Here is a 22,370-nt window from a genome sequence, read left to right as displayed (position 1 = left end):
TTAAAATCATAAAAATAAATAAATACATAAATAAATAAATACATAAATATATATACATATATTAAATATATATGTATTTATTCACCAACTAATCGTTATGTTATCAAAAAAAAAAAACCAACAAATATATATAAAACAAAAGAATGCCCTATTCCTGAGATGCCATTTGTAATTTGTAAATGTTTAAACCTTTAATTAAAAATATATAATATATTTTTTTTAGTTGTATATTTATGAGAAAAAAAAATATTATCTACTTATTAAAAATACATAAAAGTATATAATTTTCACAAAAAAAAGATTTTTTTTTTTTTTTTTAAATGAATGTGTTACTCTCCATCAAAATGCACTTTTAAATAAAATTGTTTACTGATATTTCTTTGCTTCTTTTTCTTTTTTTTTCTTTTATTTCCATTTGAATATTCGGGTCGGTATTTAGAAATGTTAAATAAATAAAATATGGCAAAACATATTTAACAAATAACATCTTCCTAGATTTCATTATTAACCTGGAAAAAAAAAAAAAAAAAAAAAAAAAAATACATACATACATATATATATATATATATATATATATATATATTTATTTATTTTTTTATTTATTTATTCATATTTATATTAATGTAGCACTTAAAATTATGAACAAGTTAGGTAATTTTTATTTATTTTTTTTTTTTTTTTTTTTTTTTTTTTTTTTACTTGGCATAATAGCTAGTTGATACAGTTACGGCTATAAGAATTACAAATATAGTAAGGTACATCAATTTAATACTAAACGTTAAGGGATTAAAGGAATAATAAAATGTACTTATGTAACAAATACAACTGAAATATATTAATGCACATGTTTTGGACTCATTAAAATTAGTAAAAAAAGGTATTAAGAATATGCTTGTAATTAATTTTCCAATTAAAAAGACGTCAAAAACGTTGTAATGATTTAAAAGTGCATATAAATCATTTATATTAAAAATCTTATCATTTAAAGAATAAACAATATCAATCATTCCAAAAAATATATTTACCAAACAATTTAGGATGGAAAATATATGTAATATTTTTATTCTTTTAATATTTTTTATTAACATTGATGGTAAACAAAATATAATGTTAATAATTAATTGTATAGATATTCTTATGTAAGTAAAAGGAATGTATTTATTCTTGTCCATGAAATGATTTAATGGAAACTTAGTCTTTGAATTTTCTTCTATTTTCAATATGTTTGTGTATTTAACTTGATCATTATCTATTTCAAATAAGAAATAAAACATATGCATTTGTAAATAAATTAATAATACATTCAATATGTATAACAACAAATTTAAAGCCCATGTGCTTTTATAATAATTGAATAAAACTGTTTTTACCCAATAATTATACCATTTCATAAAATTCTTATATTTTAATATATATTCCAATTCATTATCTTGTATATTATTTTTCCATTGAGATGTATACAATATATCATTATATCGTTTCCAGTATTTTTCTTTCTTGTCAATTTTTTTATACCATGTTTTTATTTTTATCCATATAATATTAAATAACTTTATACATAAAAAAGCTTTTTTTATATTATACGAAAATTTCTGTTTTTCTATATTATAAGGTTTCTTCTTATAATTTATCGGAATACTATCATAAAATTCAAAAAAATATTTTTTATATATACTTAAATGTGATTCTTTACTCTTTCTTTTATTCAATGATAAGTTAGAAATATATTTACACGTACTTTTCTTCTTACTAATAATACCATCAAACTGTTTTTTACTCCTACATTTCTTACATAATGAGAAATGATCATTTCCTATCGACTCTTCTGTGCGTTCAGGTTTCTTCCTTTTATATGTATCTCTCGAATCAAACGTCTTATTTTGTATGTTCTCTTTTTTTATTCTTTTTTGTTCTCTCTTATTGTGGTCAAAGGTGGGAAGAATGCCCCCTTGAATAGAACTTATTTCTCTATTACATAGTATCTCATTAGACATATCATTGGTTCCGAGTTTTATTCCATAATTTTCTGGTTTTTCTTTTTTCTCTTTTTCATTTTTGAGTGATCCTTCATATGAACCATTTAAAAAATCATTCATACTTGAAATACTATCTAACGAATGTTTGTTCTTCTTACATGAATTATTGTTTAGTTTTATAAATGATTCTTTTTTTGGTAAATCTATATTATCATACATACCAATGATATTCTTATTATTCATTCTTTCATTTTTCATATCGGAGGTGGAAAATGATGAACAAGATGATGTATTGTATTTATTCGATTCTATTTCACTATCTTGCATATTATCTGTGTTTATTGATTTATCCAATCCGTCATCTACATAAAAGGCATTATTTGAAAATAACATATTTTCATTAGACTCTTCAGAAAATAATGTATTTTGTGTTTTAATAGATTTATTTATTTGAAATTTAGAAATTTTCCTATGTATCGTATCATCGGGTTCTTGTCTATTTGAATGGAAATGTTGTATATAACTAGTTCTCCTATTTATATTCATATCAAAATGTTCATTTTTATTTTTTATCTCACTTACGGATTCACTTGAGCTTTGACTTTCATTATTTTCCATATGATCTGAATAGATTGAATAAAATACTCTTTTATCATTTCCACATTTAAGAATTAAAGCATCATAAGGATTATTTTCATTCATAGAATATAACTTTGATGTACATATTCTTCTTTTTTCTGTTGCTGTTATGAATTTAGAATTTCGAATATCAAACGTTTTGTCTTGTGATATTTTTTTTTCATTGTTCATAAAATATTTAATACTACTACCACTACTACTATTATTATAATTATATTTGTAAAAATATTTTTTTTTAAAAATAGGGCAATTTCTTAACACAGATCTTTTCAGATGAAAACAATCCAATTTAGTATCTTCATTTTTACTTCTTGATTTTGTATCATATATACTAGTATTATTTGTTTTTAGTGTGCTTTTTATAGAACTCAAATTTATAACTCCTTTGTTATAAATTGCACCATCTGTAGTTAAATTGGAATTATTATTAAAAATAGTAAAGAAATTATAATAACTATTAATTTTTATACATGTATCATTTTTTAAATATATAGAGAGGTCATTCAAATTATGTCTTTCTAAAACATATAAAGGTATTATTTTAGATTGTTTAATTTTGCCATTCTTATCAAAATATATGTAATTAATTTTATTTTTTAATTCTTCAGTTAATAATATATTCCTTTTACGATTACATTTGCCTGGACCACTACGTAATAAAGAAAAATGTTTCTGAACTATTTTTTTCTTATATGTTTCTCCGTAATCTTCATTATTTAAAGCATCTAATTTTTTATTTACAATTTTGTTATTAAACCGTTTAAAGTTAGAATGACTATAAAGTGTATTATTATCTTTTTGAGAAGAGGAACTATTATTTTGTGAAATATAATCATCATTTTGTACAGAAAAATATTTCTCATAAGAAGTAACATGTTTATTTATTTCATCATCATTAATATTATTATTATCAATATAAATAGATGAATTATCTTTTAGTAATATATTTGTTTCTTCCTTTTTAACTTTTTCCTTTTTTTTTTTATTTTTATTATATGTATAGTTTTCATTACATAAATTGATATTATCTATTTCTATATTTGATTCCACATTTATATTTTCTTCATTATTACATTTTGTTATATTCTTTGAATAATAATCATTAATTTTATTTTTTTCTACATTCCTTTTTTTTAAAGAACTCATTTTTATATCTTCTGAATCATTTTCTACATTTACTTTAAATTCGTTATTACTATAATAGTTAATATCACTGATATCCATGGGAGTATCGTAGTTAGCATTAGTATTGTCATCATAATAATCTTCAAGATTTATTTTACTTTTGTTTATTGTCTTGATTTTTTTTATTCCATCCTTTACTTCATTTTCAAATAGATAATTGCCTAAAAAGAAAAAGAAAAAGAAAATATATATATATATATATATATATATATATATATATATATATATATGTGTGTGTGTGTGCGTGTTTTTTTTTTTTTCAGATGATTATGTTTCACGCTTCAATAACTTTCCTTCTAACCTAGTATGTCCACACTGATTTTATTCTGCTGATAATATATCAAATTGTTTCTAATTAAGATAGCTTTTTTCTCTAGTTCATGGAAATATGGTTCTATGTTGTCAAGGGCCCTTAGTGGTTTTCTCTTTATATAAAATATATGTTTAGCTAGAATATATAATGCCACATGTATTGTAATACATATTATAATATGAACAAGCAGAAGGAGAGTAAAGCAAATGATTATATTGTAATTTGGTAAATTATGATAGAAACTTATAAATCCTGTAATTAGTGTAATATTACAAATAAGTAACAATTTTCTTATATGAATTGATGTAACTAAACTTAAAATGTAAGTGAAATAAATTAATTTTGTCCATGATAATGAAGATGTAAACAATAGAGAAGATGATAAAGGAAGAATAATTATATATAAAATAAATAAATAATGAATAGATATAATTGGTTTTCCAGACGTATTTTCCCAAAATACTTCTGCTATTTTTAATAATGCTAAATGGAAACAAAAAAAAAAACACCAAATTATTTGAGAAAGTCTTTCCTTAAGAGTTATAACTTCAAAGGTATTTATTCCATCTAATAAAAAAAAAAAAATTTCCAGAAACATTAACAAGGTTAAAGTGTATATAGAATTTATTAAAAATAAATTCATTTCATTTGGAAATTTCTTATGATATTTTTTCATTTTATATTTTTTTTTTTAATGAAAAACATATAACACCCATATGTATGATGAAAATTTATGTGCATCGTTCAAAACGGAACATGAAAAATTTTAAGTTATTGCACCATTGAAAAGGTAAATCATTAGATAAAATATTTCTATTTCGTAAAATTTTCCGATATAAAATAAAAAATATAATCCTAACATATTTATTTATAAGAGAAAGGAATAAGATATAAAAAAGAACATATATATATATATATATGTACATATTTTTTTTTTTTTTTTTTTTTTTTTTTTTCCTGAACAGCTATTTTAAAAAAAGCACAATGGCTGTATGTTGTTCATGTCAAATATATACATACCAATTGCTAAAGATATAAAACTATCAAGTCAAATATATATATATATATATATATATATTTTTTTTTTTTGTAGTAGGAAAAATTATGCTAATTGTTGTATTTAGGTATAACTAGCCATTTCATGATTTTAAAAAAAAAAAAAAAAAAAAAAAAAAAAACTTTATAAAACATAAAAAAAAAAAAGCTTAATATATACAGTTACAATTTTGAGTGAATTACGAAAAAGCCTTCATATAGAGTTCATTTTTAGAAAAAGAAAGATGTTATATTACTTTCTTTTTTTTTTTTTTAACATTGTAATAAAATGTGGGAATACCAAAAATATTCATAATATAACAAGAAACTTTATGTATTTTGTATAGATATATGCTTGCATAAATTATTCAAATATATATATATATATATATTGTTCTTTTTTATTTTCCACATATTTTAAAGCATACACACATAATTTAATAAAATTCAAATGTTCATTGTACTTATCCTTTGAATAATGATTTCTATTATTTTTCATTATGTAAAAGGATACATCCTTTTAAAATACATTCCATAAATACAGAGGTATCTAAATATTAAATATAAAACTTTTTTATAATGTATATATAAGTTAGAAAAAAAAATATATATAATAAAATAATACTAGGAATATATTTAAAACATATATACATTTTATAAAAAATAAAAAAAATTTTAATGTTTATTAACACAATTGTTTTTTTGACATTTAAAATTATAAATATTATGTAAATGAATATATATATATATATATATATATATATATTATATTTTATAATATCTGAAAAAAATATAAGTATTCATTTTATTTTATTTTATTTTTATATATTTTTTTTTGAAGGCACTTAATATGTACTTTTTGAAGCATAGCCATATGCACATAAAAAAAAAAAAAAATAAAATAATAACAATAATAATAATAAAATGAAATAGATAAATATGTATCATCTTACATTTATCAATCATAAATAAAATAAATTTAAAAAAAAAAAATTATTTAAAAAAATAATGTGAGGATATTATTTTTTTTTACAAAAAAAGGAGAAAATGTTCTTTTCACATTTTTTTTTTTTTTTGAACATATTATTATTTGTATAAATACATACGTTTATTTTTTTTTTTTTTTATATTTTCTTTGTTGGAATATAAAAAAAAAAAAAAAAAAAAAAGAATAATGATATAAAATAAAATAGTATTTTACATATTATCGTTTTACTTATGTGTAATCTTGAAACCAATAAAAAAAGAAATAAAATAAAAAAAAAAAAAAAAAAAAAAAAAAAACATAAAAGCAAAATAAAATAATACAAGAAAAAACAAGAAAAATTAATAAAATTAAAAATAATGTTGGAATATAAAATAAATATACATTATATATATTTATAGACATTATGAATAAAACAAACTGTATAATTAATATTATATATATATATGTATAAGAACATTTCCTTCTGTTTATAATTTACATTTGAATATTTGTATTTTATTTTTTTGTAATCATATAATTTTCTATATATTTTATTTTTTTTTAGTTTTATAAAATTTTTATGGTATATTTTTTTAGTTATTTCAAAATGAATTAAAAATAAGAAATTAATTTTACATATATAAAAAAAAAATATATATATATACCATGTTTTTACTCATATTATAATAAATAATTCGTATATATATATATATATATATATATATATATATAATAAAAGATTTATAATATAGAATATATATTACATTTTGTGAGTTTATATCTTTTTTATTTATTTTATGTCCATATTATATATAAAACATGTATAAATACATGTTTTAATAGAATACTTAAAAAAATATAATATTTTTTTATGTTTTATTTGCATATTTATTTTATTTTCTCACGACAATTTATATATAAACATATATTCTTAAAAAAAGAAAGTGTGTATATGTATATATATACAAGTTATATGTAACCTACAACATCTCAGAGACGATAAATTGCATTCTTACATATATATATATATATATATATATGGAATACCATTGACACATATTAAGAATGCTTATAAAAAGAAAGTGCAAAAAAAAGTAAAACATTTTACTATTTCTATATATATATATTTTTTTTTTGATTTATTTTTTCAAAAGGGATATAGGAAGGATGCTCATAATATATACAATTAAACATAATCATATAGTTTAATATATATATTTAATATTATTCATATATATAAATATATATATATATATATATATATATATATATATTTATATATGTGTGTGTGTATATACCCACTTGTGCCTAAGACCTGTGCATTTAGAAAAATATAATGAAAAGAGAAGCTGTTCATGTACTTGTCAACGATGATATAGAAAATGATAAAAACGAAAAAACAAAAGAAGATATCCTTTTAGAATATTTGAGAGATAATAATATAAAATCATGTAATTTCTTGAATAGTATATGGATATATTATTATTATAATAATATAAAAACTCTTACAAAAAAAATAAAGGAGTTACAAAATGAAAAGAATAATAAAATTAATTTAGAAAAGTATTTATTAACCTTAAGCATAAATATTAATGAAGCCATTACATATTTTGAGGAGATTTTGATACATGTTATGAAAGCATATGATCAGAAAAAATATGAATACGTTTTGTATATGATTAGAGTTACATCTACAAGAAACAAGTATTCTAATTATTTGAAGAAATGTGAGGGGCAATATATATATAGAAGTCTAAGTAATGATACATATGAATATGATAATTATGTGAATAATATTATAGATAAATTTCATGCAGAAGAAAAGAAAAGAAGGAACAATGAAAAGGAAACAAGTAAAGTGGAAAATATTGAAGAAATAATAAACAATATAGATATTATAAACAAAATACAGGACAAAAATAAAGAAAAACGTACATGCAACAACAACAACAATAATAATAATAATAATAATAAAAATGTGGAGGATGAATATTTATATTTATACAAAAATTTGGAACTGTGTAGAATATGTGTTAGTAACATATTCAAAATATTTGGAGACTTATTTAGATATAAATATTATTTTTTTGAAGAAAGTAGGAAAGTGAATGAAATAAAAGCATGTATAAATTATTACAATTCATTAAATTATTATGGATATAACGGTTATTTATTTAACCAGATATGTTTATTATATGTCAATTATAATCCTATAAAATGTATGTTCTTTTATTTTTTATCTATTATATCACATAGACCTTCTATGAATAGGGATACGATTATTATGTTCATGGAAAGCATATTAAATGAAAGGAAGAGGATGAGTAAGTTAATAGAAGATTCAAAGAAATACAAAGGTGGAAATATATGTAACAAGGATATAAATGAAAAATTTAGTAACCTGATTAGTATCAAGAGGAATGATTATAATAAGAGTGATTATTTTGATAGTAATCGTTATGGTGGAAAATATATATATCGTATTAATGGACATAATAATAATAGTAATAATAATAATAATTATTATTATTATAATAATGAAAAGGAATATGATAGTCATCATAGATATAATAGAGAATACACTTATTATGATAATTATTATAATTATTATTATGCCATACGTAAATCAAAATATGGATATCACGCTAACAGGAATGGTAATAAAAGCAATCCAAGTAATTTCATTAGTTCCTCTTTTTCAGATATCAAAAGGGATGATGAAATGTCATATAATAATAGACGCAGTAGTACTAATAGTACCAGTAGTAATAATAATAAACATAATAATGTGAATGCGTATATGAAAGATTATGATTACTCCAATAGAAAGGAAATCAATGAATATTCTGATGTAAAAGATAGAGAAGAAAATATATATTTGTGCTATAAGGATTGTAAAAATAAAATAAAAAAAATGTTTTTAAAGGAAAAAAAAAATCTTAAAAATGAAAAGGAAAAGAATCAAGATGATGTAGTAAAAAAATCAAAGGAGGAATTAATAAAACCAGATGATAATAAAAAGGATTATATCCTATTAAAAAATAGAAATATGAATGATGATGACACAACCGAAATGAAATTAAATGAAACAATAATAAATTTTTATATTAGTTATTTTAAGATTATAAAATTATTATTTTCCAAAATAGATATGAACAAGTTTGAAAAGAAAAAAAATAAATTTATATATTATACAAATAAATATTTAAGAATTCAATATTATAATAATAAACAAGATAAATTAATGTTAAAAAATATCATCATAATACTTTTTACACTTTTGAGTATGATAGTTTATATTATTATAAATCATTATGAAAAGAAAAGAAATACAATTGGTTTCTTTTTTTATGGAAATATTAATATAAGGAAATATATATATAAAAATGAACAGATATATTTTACATTTGTATTAATACATGAAATATTATTATCATGTAAATATTTTTATGAACATTTTTATGAACATTACTTATCAGTTTTTATATATACATTATACTGGTTAAAAAATGAACACAATCTTTTTAATTATCCTATGGATATATTAAATGAAGAGGATGATAGAGAAAAAAATTCTCTCATTAATCAATATCATGAAGATTATAAAAAAAAAAAAACTGTTTATCTTATTACACACAAGATAAAAGAAAATATTAAAGTGGAGGGTAATAATTCACATGATTCTAAAGACAATACTTTAAATTCAATTCCCAACGATAATAAAAAGGGAAATGAAAAAAATCATGTACACCTTACAAATAATGTTAGTATGAATAATATATATGATGATATGAATATGTTAGATAAAAATAAAGATATTATCAAAATTATAAGAGAACTGTTATGTAGCTTAAATATAAAAAAGGATGTTCAAGTAGATAATTCATATTTGCACTTTAAATTGAAAGAAGATTTTTATATTCATCCATTTTTAAGTGTGTTGCAATTTAAGAAAATGGATATTGTAAAAAATGAAGAAGATACAAAATATAAGCAAGATAAAATAAAGGTAAATATAAAAAAGAGCATCCATTCCAATGTTGAAGAAAAAAAAAACAATAAATCTATCTCTTCAAATGAGGAATATTCTTTTGAAGATTCAAATGATGATGATGATATTGTTGTTTTAAAAAACCCTTTATTTGAAAAACCAGATGATATCTTACCTGAATGTATAATAGACTCTAAAATGATGAAATTAAATAAAAAATTAGATTCTTTTAATAATTTATATGATAAGTGTATCGAGCCTATAAGTACTAATAATTCAGATATAACAAAAGAAGAGACTGATTTGTCGCAAATGGACATTGAACATAGCAAATTGAAACATTTAGATTCATCCATATGTGTTGATGAAAAGATAGAGAAAGAGTCGTCTCTAACATCTGATAAGAAAGAGGATTGTATAGAGACAGAGGAGTATATTATAGCTACAAAAAATATTGATTATGATATAGAACTTGAGAAAAGGATAAAAATTTCTCGATACCTCTCTTTAGTTGACGATGTAGTAAAAAAAAACAAAATGGACACCAATGGAGATATAAATGGAGATATAAATGGAGATATAAATGGAGATATAAATGGAGATATAAATGGAGATATAAATGGAGATATAAATGAAGATATAAATAAAGATACAAATGAAGATACACATATAGATACACATGATCATACACATGATGATATTCGTTATAACATCCTTTTTGAAAGTTTATATATCAAATGCGTTGAAATTGAAGAGGAAAATATGAAACTCAAAAATTTAAAGATAGAATATGACAAAAATACTAATTATCATATACATAATAATGATAATACAAACGATTACACATATATAAATGAAAAAGAAGTATTTCCTAGTACTAATAATATTTGCGATAATAAAAGTTTCCCTTTTACTAAGATAAAAAAAATAGATGATAATATGCCTATGGAAGAAGTCGAAAATACATATGCTGCTTTATATGAAAATATTATTAAAAATAAAAATATTGAAAATGTTAATAATGTATCAGATAAGGGGAATGATATTATATATGATATTAAAGATAGTCATAAGGAGAATCCTATAAATAAGGACACGAAATGTATAATATTGAATACCTCAAATGTTACAACTATGAATAGTATAAAGAATGAAGAAGAGAGAGAAATAGAAATATGTAAAAAGGAATATGAAAAGAATAATGATTATAATAAATTAATAGAAAATAATGAAGGAAATAAAATGAAAGATGATAAGATCGAAGATAATGATATGGAGAATATATTTAATTATAAAAATAATGAAGGAAATAAAATGAAAGATGATAAGATCGAAAATAATGATATGGAGAATACATTTAATTATAAAAATAATGACGGAGATTCTTTAGAAAGCACAAATCATACTTGTGTAATAAAAAGCATTATGATAAATAAAAATAACAATATTGTTGATGAGAAACAATCGTTACATGATAATAAAAATATGTGTAATCATTCTGTATACAATGAAGAAAATATAAAGTCTGTTGATACGAATGATATAAGCACACATCCTAATATTATTGAAGATAATCATGTAAACGAGTTAAGTGTGTGTAAGGATGATGTTTTCTTTTATGAAGTCTCTGATCATCATAAATATATAAGTGTGAATAAAAAAAATGATAATATTGAAAATAAAAATGAATTTGATATAATGAAAAACACGAACATTATGAACGTTTCTCTAAATAATGATGTCCAAATGTTAAGGAAATCTTTTAATATTCAATCGAATATAATATTAAATAAAGGAGAAGATTCAAATACTGATGTATCATTAAAGTATGAACATTTTTTGATGAACGAAAAATTTATTAAACATGAAGACGACAACAACAAAAATGACAGTAATAGTAATAATAATAATAATAATAATTATTGGAGTGATGTAACTTTTGGAAATGATAATTCTTTATTTGTTTATAATAATACATATAGAGAACAGTCTAATATACTTAATAAAAACCTAGATTATAAAGATAGCAAAAAAATAAATCATCATGAAGAAAAGAATAATAATCATATTATATCTGCTAATGATGTTTTAAATCGAGCATTATATCTAAAGAGTGCAGAGAGACATAATTTATATCTTTTATTAAAAAAAGAAAAAGAAAAAATTATATTAATTGACGGGAAAAATATTGGGACTAGGTATCAAAATAATTATATAAAATATTTTGATGTCTTGAGAATAAAGCATGCTTTAGAATATTATAAAAAAAAAGAATATAATGTAAAAATTATTATTCCAAAAGAATATATATTATTAGAGAAGACTAAAAGATATACGAATAAAAGTATACCATACTGCAACAACAACGACAAAAATGACAACAATAATAATAATAATAATAGTAGTAGTAATTACTGCGATGTGTATAAAAATATGAATTCTAATGTTTATAATAATGTTCATAATCATGTTCATAATAATGTTCATAATAATGTTCATAATAATATTCCTAATCATATACATAATAATAATATATATAACAATACATATCAAAATAGTAATATTTATGAATATAATAATATCTATCATAATAATAATTATAATCATATGAATTCTAATAAATGTCCTAATGATTATGGTGATATATGTAATTATCATCATTCAAGTGATGAATATCCTCAAGCTTTTGAGTTTTCTTTAAAAAAAGAAGATTTATTATATTTACAACATTTAAATATCTTAGGTTATTTAATAATAGAACCAATGGAAAATTATTATCATTCTTGTATTGAACATATTATCAAATCTAATTCTTGTTTAGTAACAAATATATCTATATCTCAATTGGATAGTGGATTTCATCATTTACATATTACATCTAAAACTCTTTCGTCTTATTTTATATCCTATACATTCCTAGGCGATGAATTTTTGCCTAACCCTAATTTTATTTGGCCTCCCATAAGTAAAAATAAAAAGTATAAAAATATTGTACATATGATATATGCAAGGTTAAACATATAAATATATATATATTTATTTATTTATGTAAATTTTTTTTTTTTTTTTTTTTTTTTTTTTTTGCAGATAAATTCTCTTAACTGTTAACTGCAGAGAGGTTTAATCTCCAAGGATATCAAATATAACCTAATAGATGTATAAATAAAATAAATATATAAAAATATATATATATATATTTATTTATTATATATGTTTCTTTTTTTTTTTGGAAGTTACATTGTTTTGTTACATGAATATATATAGGAATGATGTCATTTAATATAAAAAGAATGACAAAATAAGTTTATCATTATGAATATAAAAAGGAAGGCTCTGAAAAAAATGAATATATATTTACTTGTGGAATATAATATATAAGATTTGTTAGATTGAAAAAGTATAAATAATTATAGCTTATGTGTAAAATTCCTTTGCTCCAAAAATAAGATCACCCCCAAGATGTAAATATATAAATATATATATATATATATATATATATATATATATATATATTTGGGAATACATTATTATTTATCACACATAATTTTATATATTTTTATTTGGATAATTTCTGCTCTACCAATTTTGAGAAGTTGTATCTACTAACTCATAATGAACATGCAGAACACAAAGGAGAACTAAATAACATTTCAATACAAAATTGAAGGTGTTATATTAAATACGTTTTACAATTTAACATAAAAATAAATATATATAAATATATATATATATATATTTATTTATTTATTTGTAAGGAAATATTTGTGCTCCCAAATAATAGAATAAGTAGCTTTAACTGTTTTTCCCAAGCTAAGATAATATATAATGAAAAGTTCAAAAAAAAAAAAAAAAAAAAAAAAAAACAACCTTAATTATTATTATTATATATTATATATGTCTTAGTTTTCTTTTTAGGAGAAATACACATTATATAGTTATTTCATTTCATTTCGTTTTATTATAATTTTTTTTATGCCTCCTTATATATATCTAAAATTAAAGAAAAAAAAAAAAAAAAAGAACAAATGATAAGTAAATATATACACATATATACATATATATGTAATTATATATGTATATTTTAATTTTTTTTTCTATATAATTAGAAAATTCTTTAACCTTTTTGTATATTAATATTTTTAACTATATTATATATTTGTATATAATATGTTCATATATTTTTTTTTCTAACAAAACATGAAAAACAGAATATAATATGAAAAAATTAATATCATACGAGATAACAAAAATATAACAATTTAGCAGATGGTTATTCGATTAATAATGAATATTATTTAATAATGGCGTATTAACATGTATTCCCCTTTTCTATTATTTTTTTTTGTTAAATTATAATAGGGTTTTTTTATAAAAGTTATATGTTGAAACCAATATCAATATGATAAATATATATATAAATATTATATATATATATATATATATATATATATATATACAAAGTTAAGACGATGACCCAGTTTAATACTGTGAATGAATATTTTTCAAAAAAAAAATAATTTTTTTTTAAATTACTTGCTTTATTATGTATGTATTTTTCGAAATGTCATTTGCATAAAGGACAGTTTTTTCAAAACACATATAAAATAATGATTCCTTAAAATTTATATGAAAAAATATGTAAGGTTCATAAGATACTTTTATAAATTGATAATAATCTTAAATATACATGAATAAAATTAATTCATATATTATATAACAAAAATTTAAGAACACTTATATATACATATGTCATTTTATAATGTACTCACATTTTAATAAATATAAAGAATTTTATCTTTCGATTTGAGTAATTTATATAATATAAATATTTTGTATACTAAGAATATAAAGCAAAAATAAGTAATATATTTCTTTTTATTAAATATATGGGTATAAAAAAGAGATAATATGTGAAATCTTATATATTAGCTTAAATTGAAAATGAAAAAAAATAATAATAAATTATTATTAATATATAACATTTCATTTTAAATTATTTTAAATTTATAATAATATTTTAAATTGGGTTATTAAGGAAATTTAATTTAATTTAATTTAATTTTGTTTTATATTCATATATATATATATATAATTATATATTTTGTTTTGTTATATATATAATAAATAATATATAATCATATATATATATATATATATATATATATATATATATATATGTGAGAGAAAAAAAAAAAAAATAGATCGTTTGAGAGTTCTCCTAAATTTAATAATATTTTTTTGTTTAATATGTATTGTGTATTTGTATCATACCTTAAATAAAATATTTATTTATAATAAAAAATATATATTATAAAAAAAAAAAAAAAAAAAAAAAGAATAAGAACAAAAAAAACAAATTAGTCGAAATGATATATTTTTATTTTATTTGTATGAAAATATGTATTTTTATAATTTTATTACTTTAACCAATAGTTAAGTAATATTTTATTAATTATATATATATATTTATATATAATTTATATTTACTTATTTATTATGTGTTTGTTTATGAAGAGACATAGGAAAAGTATTAGTAATATACTTGTCATATTCAAATAATATGTGTATATAAGTATATATTAAAAAATATTATCTTAATATATTTATCAATTGAAAAATATTTATGTAATATATAAATATTATCATATATATTATATATATATATATATATATATAATATATTCTTATTCTTATTATTTATTAATCCATTTTGTTTTACTTTATTTTATATATTTATTATTTATTTATTTTTATTATTTTTTTTTTCGTGTGTATGTTTATATTATATATATAATATACATGTATATATAAGTCCATAATTTTATAAAACTTTTTAAAGAAGATGAATATAATACCTTCAACAGCTGTGCCGTATATTGTATTGTTTGGTGCCTTTTTATATAATTTGAATATTGGTAAGAGAAATAAAAAAAAAAAAAAAAAAAATACATACATACATTTTTATATCATCACATTCTTAATATATTTTTTTAAGCAATGTGTATTTTTTTATTTATTATATACCTTATGATGTATTACATTTTGTAGTGACTAATATTTTATATTCTTGATACTATAACGTTGTGTATATGTGTATAATTTTTTTGTTTTTATATGTCTAGCCATTTAAAGATTTTTTTTTTTTTTTTTTTTTTTTTTTATTTGACAAGCCATATATATATGTACATACACATATTGATTTAACTAGCCAAATATATATATATATATATATATATATATATATATACATGTTTTTTTTTATTTTTATTTTTACTAGCCATTTATATATATATATATATGTATACATTCATTTTTATTTTTTATTTTTTATTTATTTTTTAAATTAGGTATAATAAATTCGTATGGTAATTTAAACATTTATCTTACGTCTTACTTGAGATATAAAGGGAACGATGTGACATACCGTGATGTTGCCTTCATATATGAGTTAACAATAATAACGTTGGGAATTTTTATGTTAGTAGGAAATATTGTTCAGAAAAAGTTTGGTGAGCGTATAACTATAATGGCTTGTAGTTTAATGACCTTTTTAGCGTTTTATTTATCTTCAGTTTATGCACATTCTTATATATTGTTATGTATATTTATGGGTTTTTGTTATGCGGTAGGATATGGTATATGTTTTACGATACCTTTATCATGTGCTTATAAACACTTTAAAAACAATCGTGGTTTTATAAGTGGAATTATAATATCTGCAATATCTTTAAGCCCATTTTTATATTGCCCCTTACAAACAATGTTGATTAATAAAAATAATGTTTCTCCTGTGCAGAAGAAAATAAATAATTCGGTTGAATATTATTTTGATGATAAAGATGTTTTGAATAGAGTTCCAAATGTGTTATTTCTTCAATCAATTATTTTTTTAATATTTGCTACTATGGGTGGATTTTTAGCTACGATGGAAGTTAAAATAGATAATGATCCTGAAATTAAAAAGCAAAAAAAGAATTTATTATCAGAGGAAAAAAATTCAAATACAAATAATGTTGATAAAAATATGGTTGATTTGGAAAAAAATGAAGAAGGATTTGTAGCTACAGATAAACATAAATATAATACCAATACTGATAGTAATAACATTGATATAAAGAATGATAATTCACGATCAGCTAAAACAATGAAAAAAAAAAAGAAAAGAAAATTTGGTTTTGGTTTTATGAATGATGATAAAAATAATAATGATGATGATGGTAAACAAATAGGAAACTCTTTTTTTAGTAAGTTAAAATTAGATAGAATATTTGCAGATAATTATATTGGAAAATATTATAATAAAAAATGTACAGAAGATAAATTCTTCTTTTTATTATGGATATCAGTTGTATTATTTAATTGTTATATCAATTTTGTTATAATGTATTGGAAAATTATAGGTATTAATTATACACATGTAGAAGATAAATTAATTACTTTAAATGGAAGTTTTATTAACAGTTTATCAAATATAGCTGGAAGAATATTATGGGGATTAATTTATGATAAATTTAAAATTAATTATACTATATTCATATTAGGCATATGTATTATCTTCTGTTGTTTTGTCTTACCAATTATATCACATGTATATATTTATTATGTTTTAGTATGTGCTCTATTTTATTTCTGTATAGGTGGGAGCCTTGTAACTATACCTGTTATAACTTTAAAAAAATATGGAGAAGCACACTTCTCTTTGAATATGTCTGTTTTATATACAAGTAGAATAGCAAATACATTCGTGTGTAGTATAATTGTTGCATCCTTTTATAAAATATTACAGTTAAGATATTTGAGTTACGCTTTTGGTGTAATTTCTTGTATATCGACCTTACTCATGTGTATCTTGACAAAATAAGGCATGGAAAAATATAATAAACATTTGAATATAAATATGTTTATTTTTTATTTTAATATTATATATAAAATATATATATATATATATATATATATATATATTTTTATTGTTTAATTTTTTTTATTATTTTTTTTTTAATATATATATATATTTTTTTTCCCACCCTTGTTTTTACATTCTTCTACAGTGAAGTATTGTATTTGTCTCATTAAGAGATTTATTTTTATATATATTTTTTTTTTTAATATACAACATTATAAAAATGAAATATATTAATATGCATATATAATCTTTTTCATGTTTTTTTATAATAAATGTTTATTGTGCATAATATGATTGTTTCTATGTTATTTCTTTTGGAGTACATTATTTACATAAAATCATATATTATATATATGAATAAATAAATAAATAAATATATATATATATATATATATATATATATATATATGTTTAATTTTTTTCATTTTATTTTATTTTTTTGTCATATTTTATATGCATCCAAAACAAACGTTTAAAATGTTTATAAAATGTAAAAAAATAAATATTGTTTTTCATAAGTTTAAAAATATAATATATATATATATACATATACATTTGACAATATTTTAAATATATATAATTTTTCTATATTTTAGAATTATCTGTATTTTATAAAACGACTGTATCTTAATTTCTTCATCATTCTATTTCTTTTCTTTTCTTTTTATAATTAAAAATATTCATCATTTTTAAGCGGGTATTTTGTTCCAATTCGTTTCTTATAATTTCGTTGAAGAGTAAGCTAATAGTGTATAAAAAAAGACAACAAATTTGAATATATTTAAAATGAGCAAAATGGAGGGTAAATAATAGATATAAATAAATAAATAAATAATATATATATATATATATATATATATATATATATGTGTTGTGTTTGTGTGTGTTTATATATTTATTTATTTGTATTTCTTTACTGAGATATTTCCTCAAACGTTGGTCTCATGAAAGGGTTGTCATCAATGCAAGCTAGTAACAAATTTATTAAAAATTCATCCTATTGATGACAAAATAAATAAAGTGATGTACAAATAAAAAGGGGACACACATATATATATATATATATATATATATATATATATATATATTTTGTTTTGGATTTTTGTACTTGAATTTCAAAATGACTCAAATTGATATCATACATACAATGAGAAAAGTAATGAAAATTTTGGTGTTTTAAAAATTTAGATATAATAATAGAGAAAGCCCAAACGTCCACATTTTTATCATAGCATACACTTTTTTGTTCAGGTGCTAAATGACCTTTTGTTCCACAACATTGACTCATTAAAAATTCAAAATCTTGATCGACTTTTCTTGATAAATTAAAATCGGTTATTAATATCTTCTTACCCTTTAACGATTTATGAATATACAAAAATAAATGTGTAATATATTATATTTATTTGGATATAAATAAATAAATATATATATATATATATATATATATATATACATATCCTTTATGTATGTGTAACCTTTATTAATACATTATCTGGTTTCAAGTCACGATATATATAAAACTCTTGTTTAATATTTGGCTTATGGATATAGGACATTATGCTGTATAATAAAATGGGTTATATATATGTATAATATATACAATCATATAAATATATATATATATATATATATATATATTTTTATTTATATATTGATTTTTTCAACTTGGCTATCTCCAAAAGTGTGAGTCTCACAAAATTTAAATTGTATACTGTCCTTTTGTCACAAAATAATTTTTCTAAAGCATCAAATATATATATATTTATGTTGTATCATATTAATATAAATATAATGGTATTTATTATTTTTTTTTTTTTACCTAAAGACGTATCAGCTAATTCGAGAAGAAAGCAAAGGGATTCTTTCTTTTCGTTTTCCTTCTGTCTATTAATTAATATTTGATATCCTGAAATGTAAACAATAATGTATATATATATATATATATACATATATATATTTTTAACTTATATATATTTCATGTGTTACCTTTAAAAACACAATAAATTTTGATGATATTTGTATGAGCCTTTTCTCTCATAATGATAGATTCATTCAAATTAAATTCACTAATAGGAGAACATAAAAAATATAATATAATATAATATAATATAATATAATATAATATAATATAATATAATATAATATATATGTGTTGTATATATATATATATATTTATGTGTACGTGCTTACTTCATGTCCAATATTTTCAGAGCAAAAGTGGAAGTATTCTTGATATCAGAATAAAAAAACGAATTATGTAAATTTGTTTCATTTTTTAGTTTTACCTTCCACACTTCACCAAATCCTCCCATTCCTAATTTTTTTTCAAATATGAAATAATCTTCTATATTTATTATTTCATTATTATTTTCCCATATCCTAAAAAAATTATATAAAGTGTAAAAAAATAATCACAAAGATATGTTATACAATATTTTATGGGCATAACAATTATTAAATGTAAATTTAAAATATAAATTAAAAATATATATATATATATTTATATATATATATATTTTTTTTTTGGTGAAAAATTATACTTTAGGAAGAAATTATCAAGAAAATTAAATTTAATTTTTATGTTATTCAAAAAATTAGATATTGTTATTTTTGATTGAATATTTAAATTTGTTTTAATTTTTATTTTATTATTTTCCCAAAAAATAGGTATTAAACACTCTGTAATATTTTGGGCTTTATACATAGGAGTAGAGGTATAAATTAGGACAGGAGTAAAATATAAAAAAAAAAAAAAAATATATAAATATTTTTTATATAAAACAAATTAATCATTATATTGTCTATCATATAAATATATATATATATATATGTAAATATTTATATATATTTTTATTTATTTACCAGGTATAGAAGGAATTAATACAAGATTGAAATAATGAACTGTTTTGTTTTTAACATAACGGATATATCTGCATGGTATATCAATAGAATCACACAAGACCTTACACAAATTAAAAATAAATATATATAAATATATATATATATATTTATTTATTTATTTTACCAATGTAAAAATAAGATCATTTATTATTTATTATTTTATTTTTTTTTTTTTATCATATTTCTTACTTTAAACAATAAAGACTTATGTCTGTCTGAACCTTTTTTCACACTTCCCAATAAAACAAAATTAAAATCAAATTCTTCAAAATAAAAAGTTTTTATACTTTCGTCACTAACCTTTTGTGAAGATGTTTCTTCTTCATTTTTATCATATTTATCATTTGTATTATTTTCATAATTTTTATTATCTTCCTCGCTTTTACCATTCCTATCAACAACATCTTTTTTGTTTCTTTCATTTTTTCTCTTTTCTTTTCTTTTCCTTTTTTTTTCCCTTTCCTCAGAGGAAAATATTTGTGAAAATGTTTTTGGCACATTTGCATTATTTTCTAATTCATTTTTATGTCTGCAGTGTCTTAATTCCTCTCCCTTTGTGAGTTCATTGTATTTTCTTTTGATTAATCCTTTTTTTTGCTTTTCCCTACTATTTATGTAATTATCCTTTTGAACAAAACATTTTTCTTTTAAATTATTTTTTAAACTATTATTTATTTGATCATCATTTATATCTAAGTAAATATTTATATCTTCGGTATTACTTTTTTTTTTAATGCATTTAATATTTTCATAATCCACACGTTCAATATGTTCATCACTTTCATCATTTTTATTATTTTCATTATTTTCTTTATTTTGATTGTCTCCTTTTTTATCTTCATCTAAATAATTTTCTTTTCCTTCTCCTAATTGTTGTTTAGATCTCATAGTCGATTTTTTTTCTTCACATTTTTTCTTTTCTTTTGTTTCTTCATTTTTATCCTCTACAATAATATTTTCCTTATCGTACTTAATTAGTTTGTCGACTAAATGTTCGATCTTTTTTATTTTTATTAAAACGTTCTTTACATTTCTGACTTCTTTCTTTGCTGTATTAATAATTTCTCTGTCATAAATAATAAGCAATTGATATTATGTGTAACATAAATATATATAATATATATATATAAATATATATATATTTATATGTTATTTTTTTTTTTTTTTAATATAAAAACATTTAAGTGTAATTATAAAAAAATTTACATTTTATAAAATTACCGCAATCTTGCATCACTATTTACATTTACTATAATATTAGAAATACAAGTACATATATTAGTTTTCCTTTCATCACATTTTCTTTGATCACTTATATATTTTCTAACACACTTATCAATGTTGTAGATTATTTCTTTCTTATTGTTAATAACAAAATTATTGTAATTATAATTATCAAATATTGATTTGTTTTTTAAATATTTATGAACACCTATATATTTGTTAGGTAATGGAAT

The 22,370-nt window shown here is 19.3% G+C and overlaps 4 protein-coding genes across 4 annotated transcripts in view; 2 read left to right on the top strand and 2 right to left on the bottom strand.

Moving 5' to 3' along the window:
- Window positions 1-352: 352 nt before the first annotated feature.
- On the bottom strand, window positions 353-4,789 carry PADL01_0925600 (conserved Plasmodium membrane protein, unknown function; the record flags this gene model as incomplete). Its single annotated transcript, XM_028681942.1, has 3 exons — window positions 353-509; window positions 700-3,961; window positions 4,102-4,789. 3 exons carry the CDS (start codon window positions 4,787-4,789, stop codon window positions 353-355), a joined length of 4,107 nt encoding a protein of 1,368 aa, XP_028538269.1.
- Window positions 4,790-7,451: 2,662 nt separating this feature from the next.
- PADL01_0925500 (conserved Plasmodium protein, unknown function) lies at window positions 7,452-13,130 on the top strand (the record flags this gene model as incomplete). The annotated part of the gene is made up of 1 exon (XM_028681941.1): window positions 7,452-13,130. The coding sequence occupies one exon, from the start codon at window positions 7,452-7,454 to the stop codon at window positions 13,128-13,130; it is 5,679 nt and encodes a 1,892-aa protein (XP_028538268.1).
- Window positions 13,131-15,948: 2,818 nt separating this feature from the next.
- On the top strand, window positions 15,949-17,967 carry PADL01_0925400 (monocarboxylate transporter, putative; the record flags this gene model as incomplete). Its single annotated transcript, XM_028681940.1, has 2 exons — window positions 15,949-16,021; window positions 16,454-17,967. 2 exons carry the CDS (start codon window positions 15,949-15,951, stop codon window positions 17,965-17,967), a joined length of 1,587 nt encoding a protein of 528 aa, XP_028538267.1.
- Window positions 17,968-18,648: 681 nt separating this feature from the next.
- The window catches only part of PADL01_0925300 (protein kinase, putative), a gene marked incomplete at both ends in the record, with an annotated part of 5,157 nt that continues 1,435 nt past the window's right edge, over window positions 18,649-22,370 (bottom strand). Inside the window, 12 exons of the mRNA XM_028681939.1 lie at window positions 18,649-18,751; window positions 18,927-19,006; window positions 19,118-19,363; window positions 19,488-19,572; window positions 19,678-19,750; window positions 19,832-19,918; window positions 19,999-20,078; window positions 20,203-20,391; window positions 20,553-20,706; window positions 20,875-20,974; window positions 21,103-21,979; window positions 22,135-22,370. The exon at window positions 22,135-22,370 is cut by the window's right edge and continues 311 nt beyond it. Coding sequence (XP_028538266.1) covers window positions 18,649-18,751; window positions 18,927-19,006; window positions 19,118-19,363; window positions 19,488-19,572; window positions 19,678-19,750; window positions 19,832-19,918; window positions 19,999-20,078; window positions 20,203-20,391; window positions 20,553-20,706; window positions 20,875-20,974; window positions 21,103-21,979; window positions 22,135-22,370 — 2,310 coding nt within the window. The remainder of the gene's footprint in view (window positions 18,752-18,926; window positions 19,007-19,117; window positions 19,364-19,487; window positions 19,573-19,677; window positions 19,751-19,831; window positions 19,919-19,998; window positions 20,079-20,202; window positions 20,392-20,552; window positions 20,707-20,874; window positions 20,975-21,102; window positions 21,980-22,134) is intronic.

The sequence above is a fragment of the Plasmodium sp. gorilla clade G2 genome, assembly GCF_900097015.1.
Source record: "Plasmodium sp. gorilla clade G2 genome assembly, chromosome: 9".
Lineage (NCBI taxonomy): Eukaryota > Apicomplexa > Aconoidasida > Haemosporida > Plasmodiidae > Plasmodium > Plasmodium adleri (nom. inval.).
Note: the sequence above shows the minus strand (reverse complement) of the source record. Positions and strands in the feature narration are given on the sequence as shown.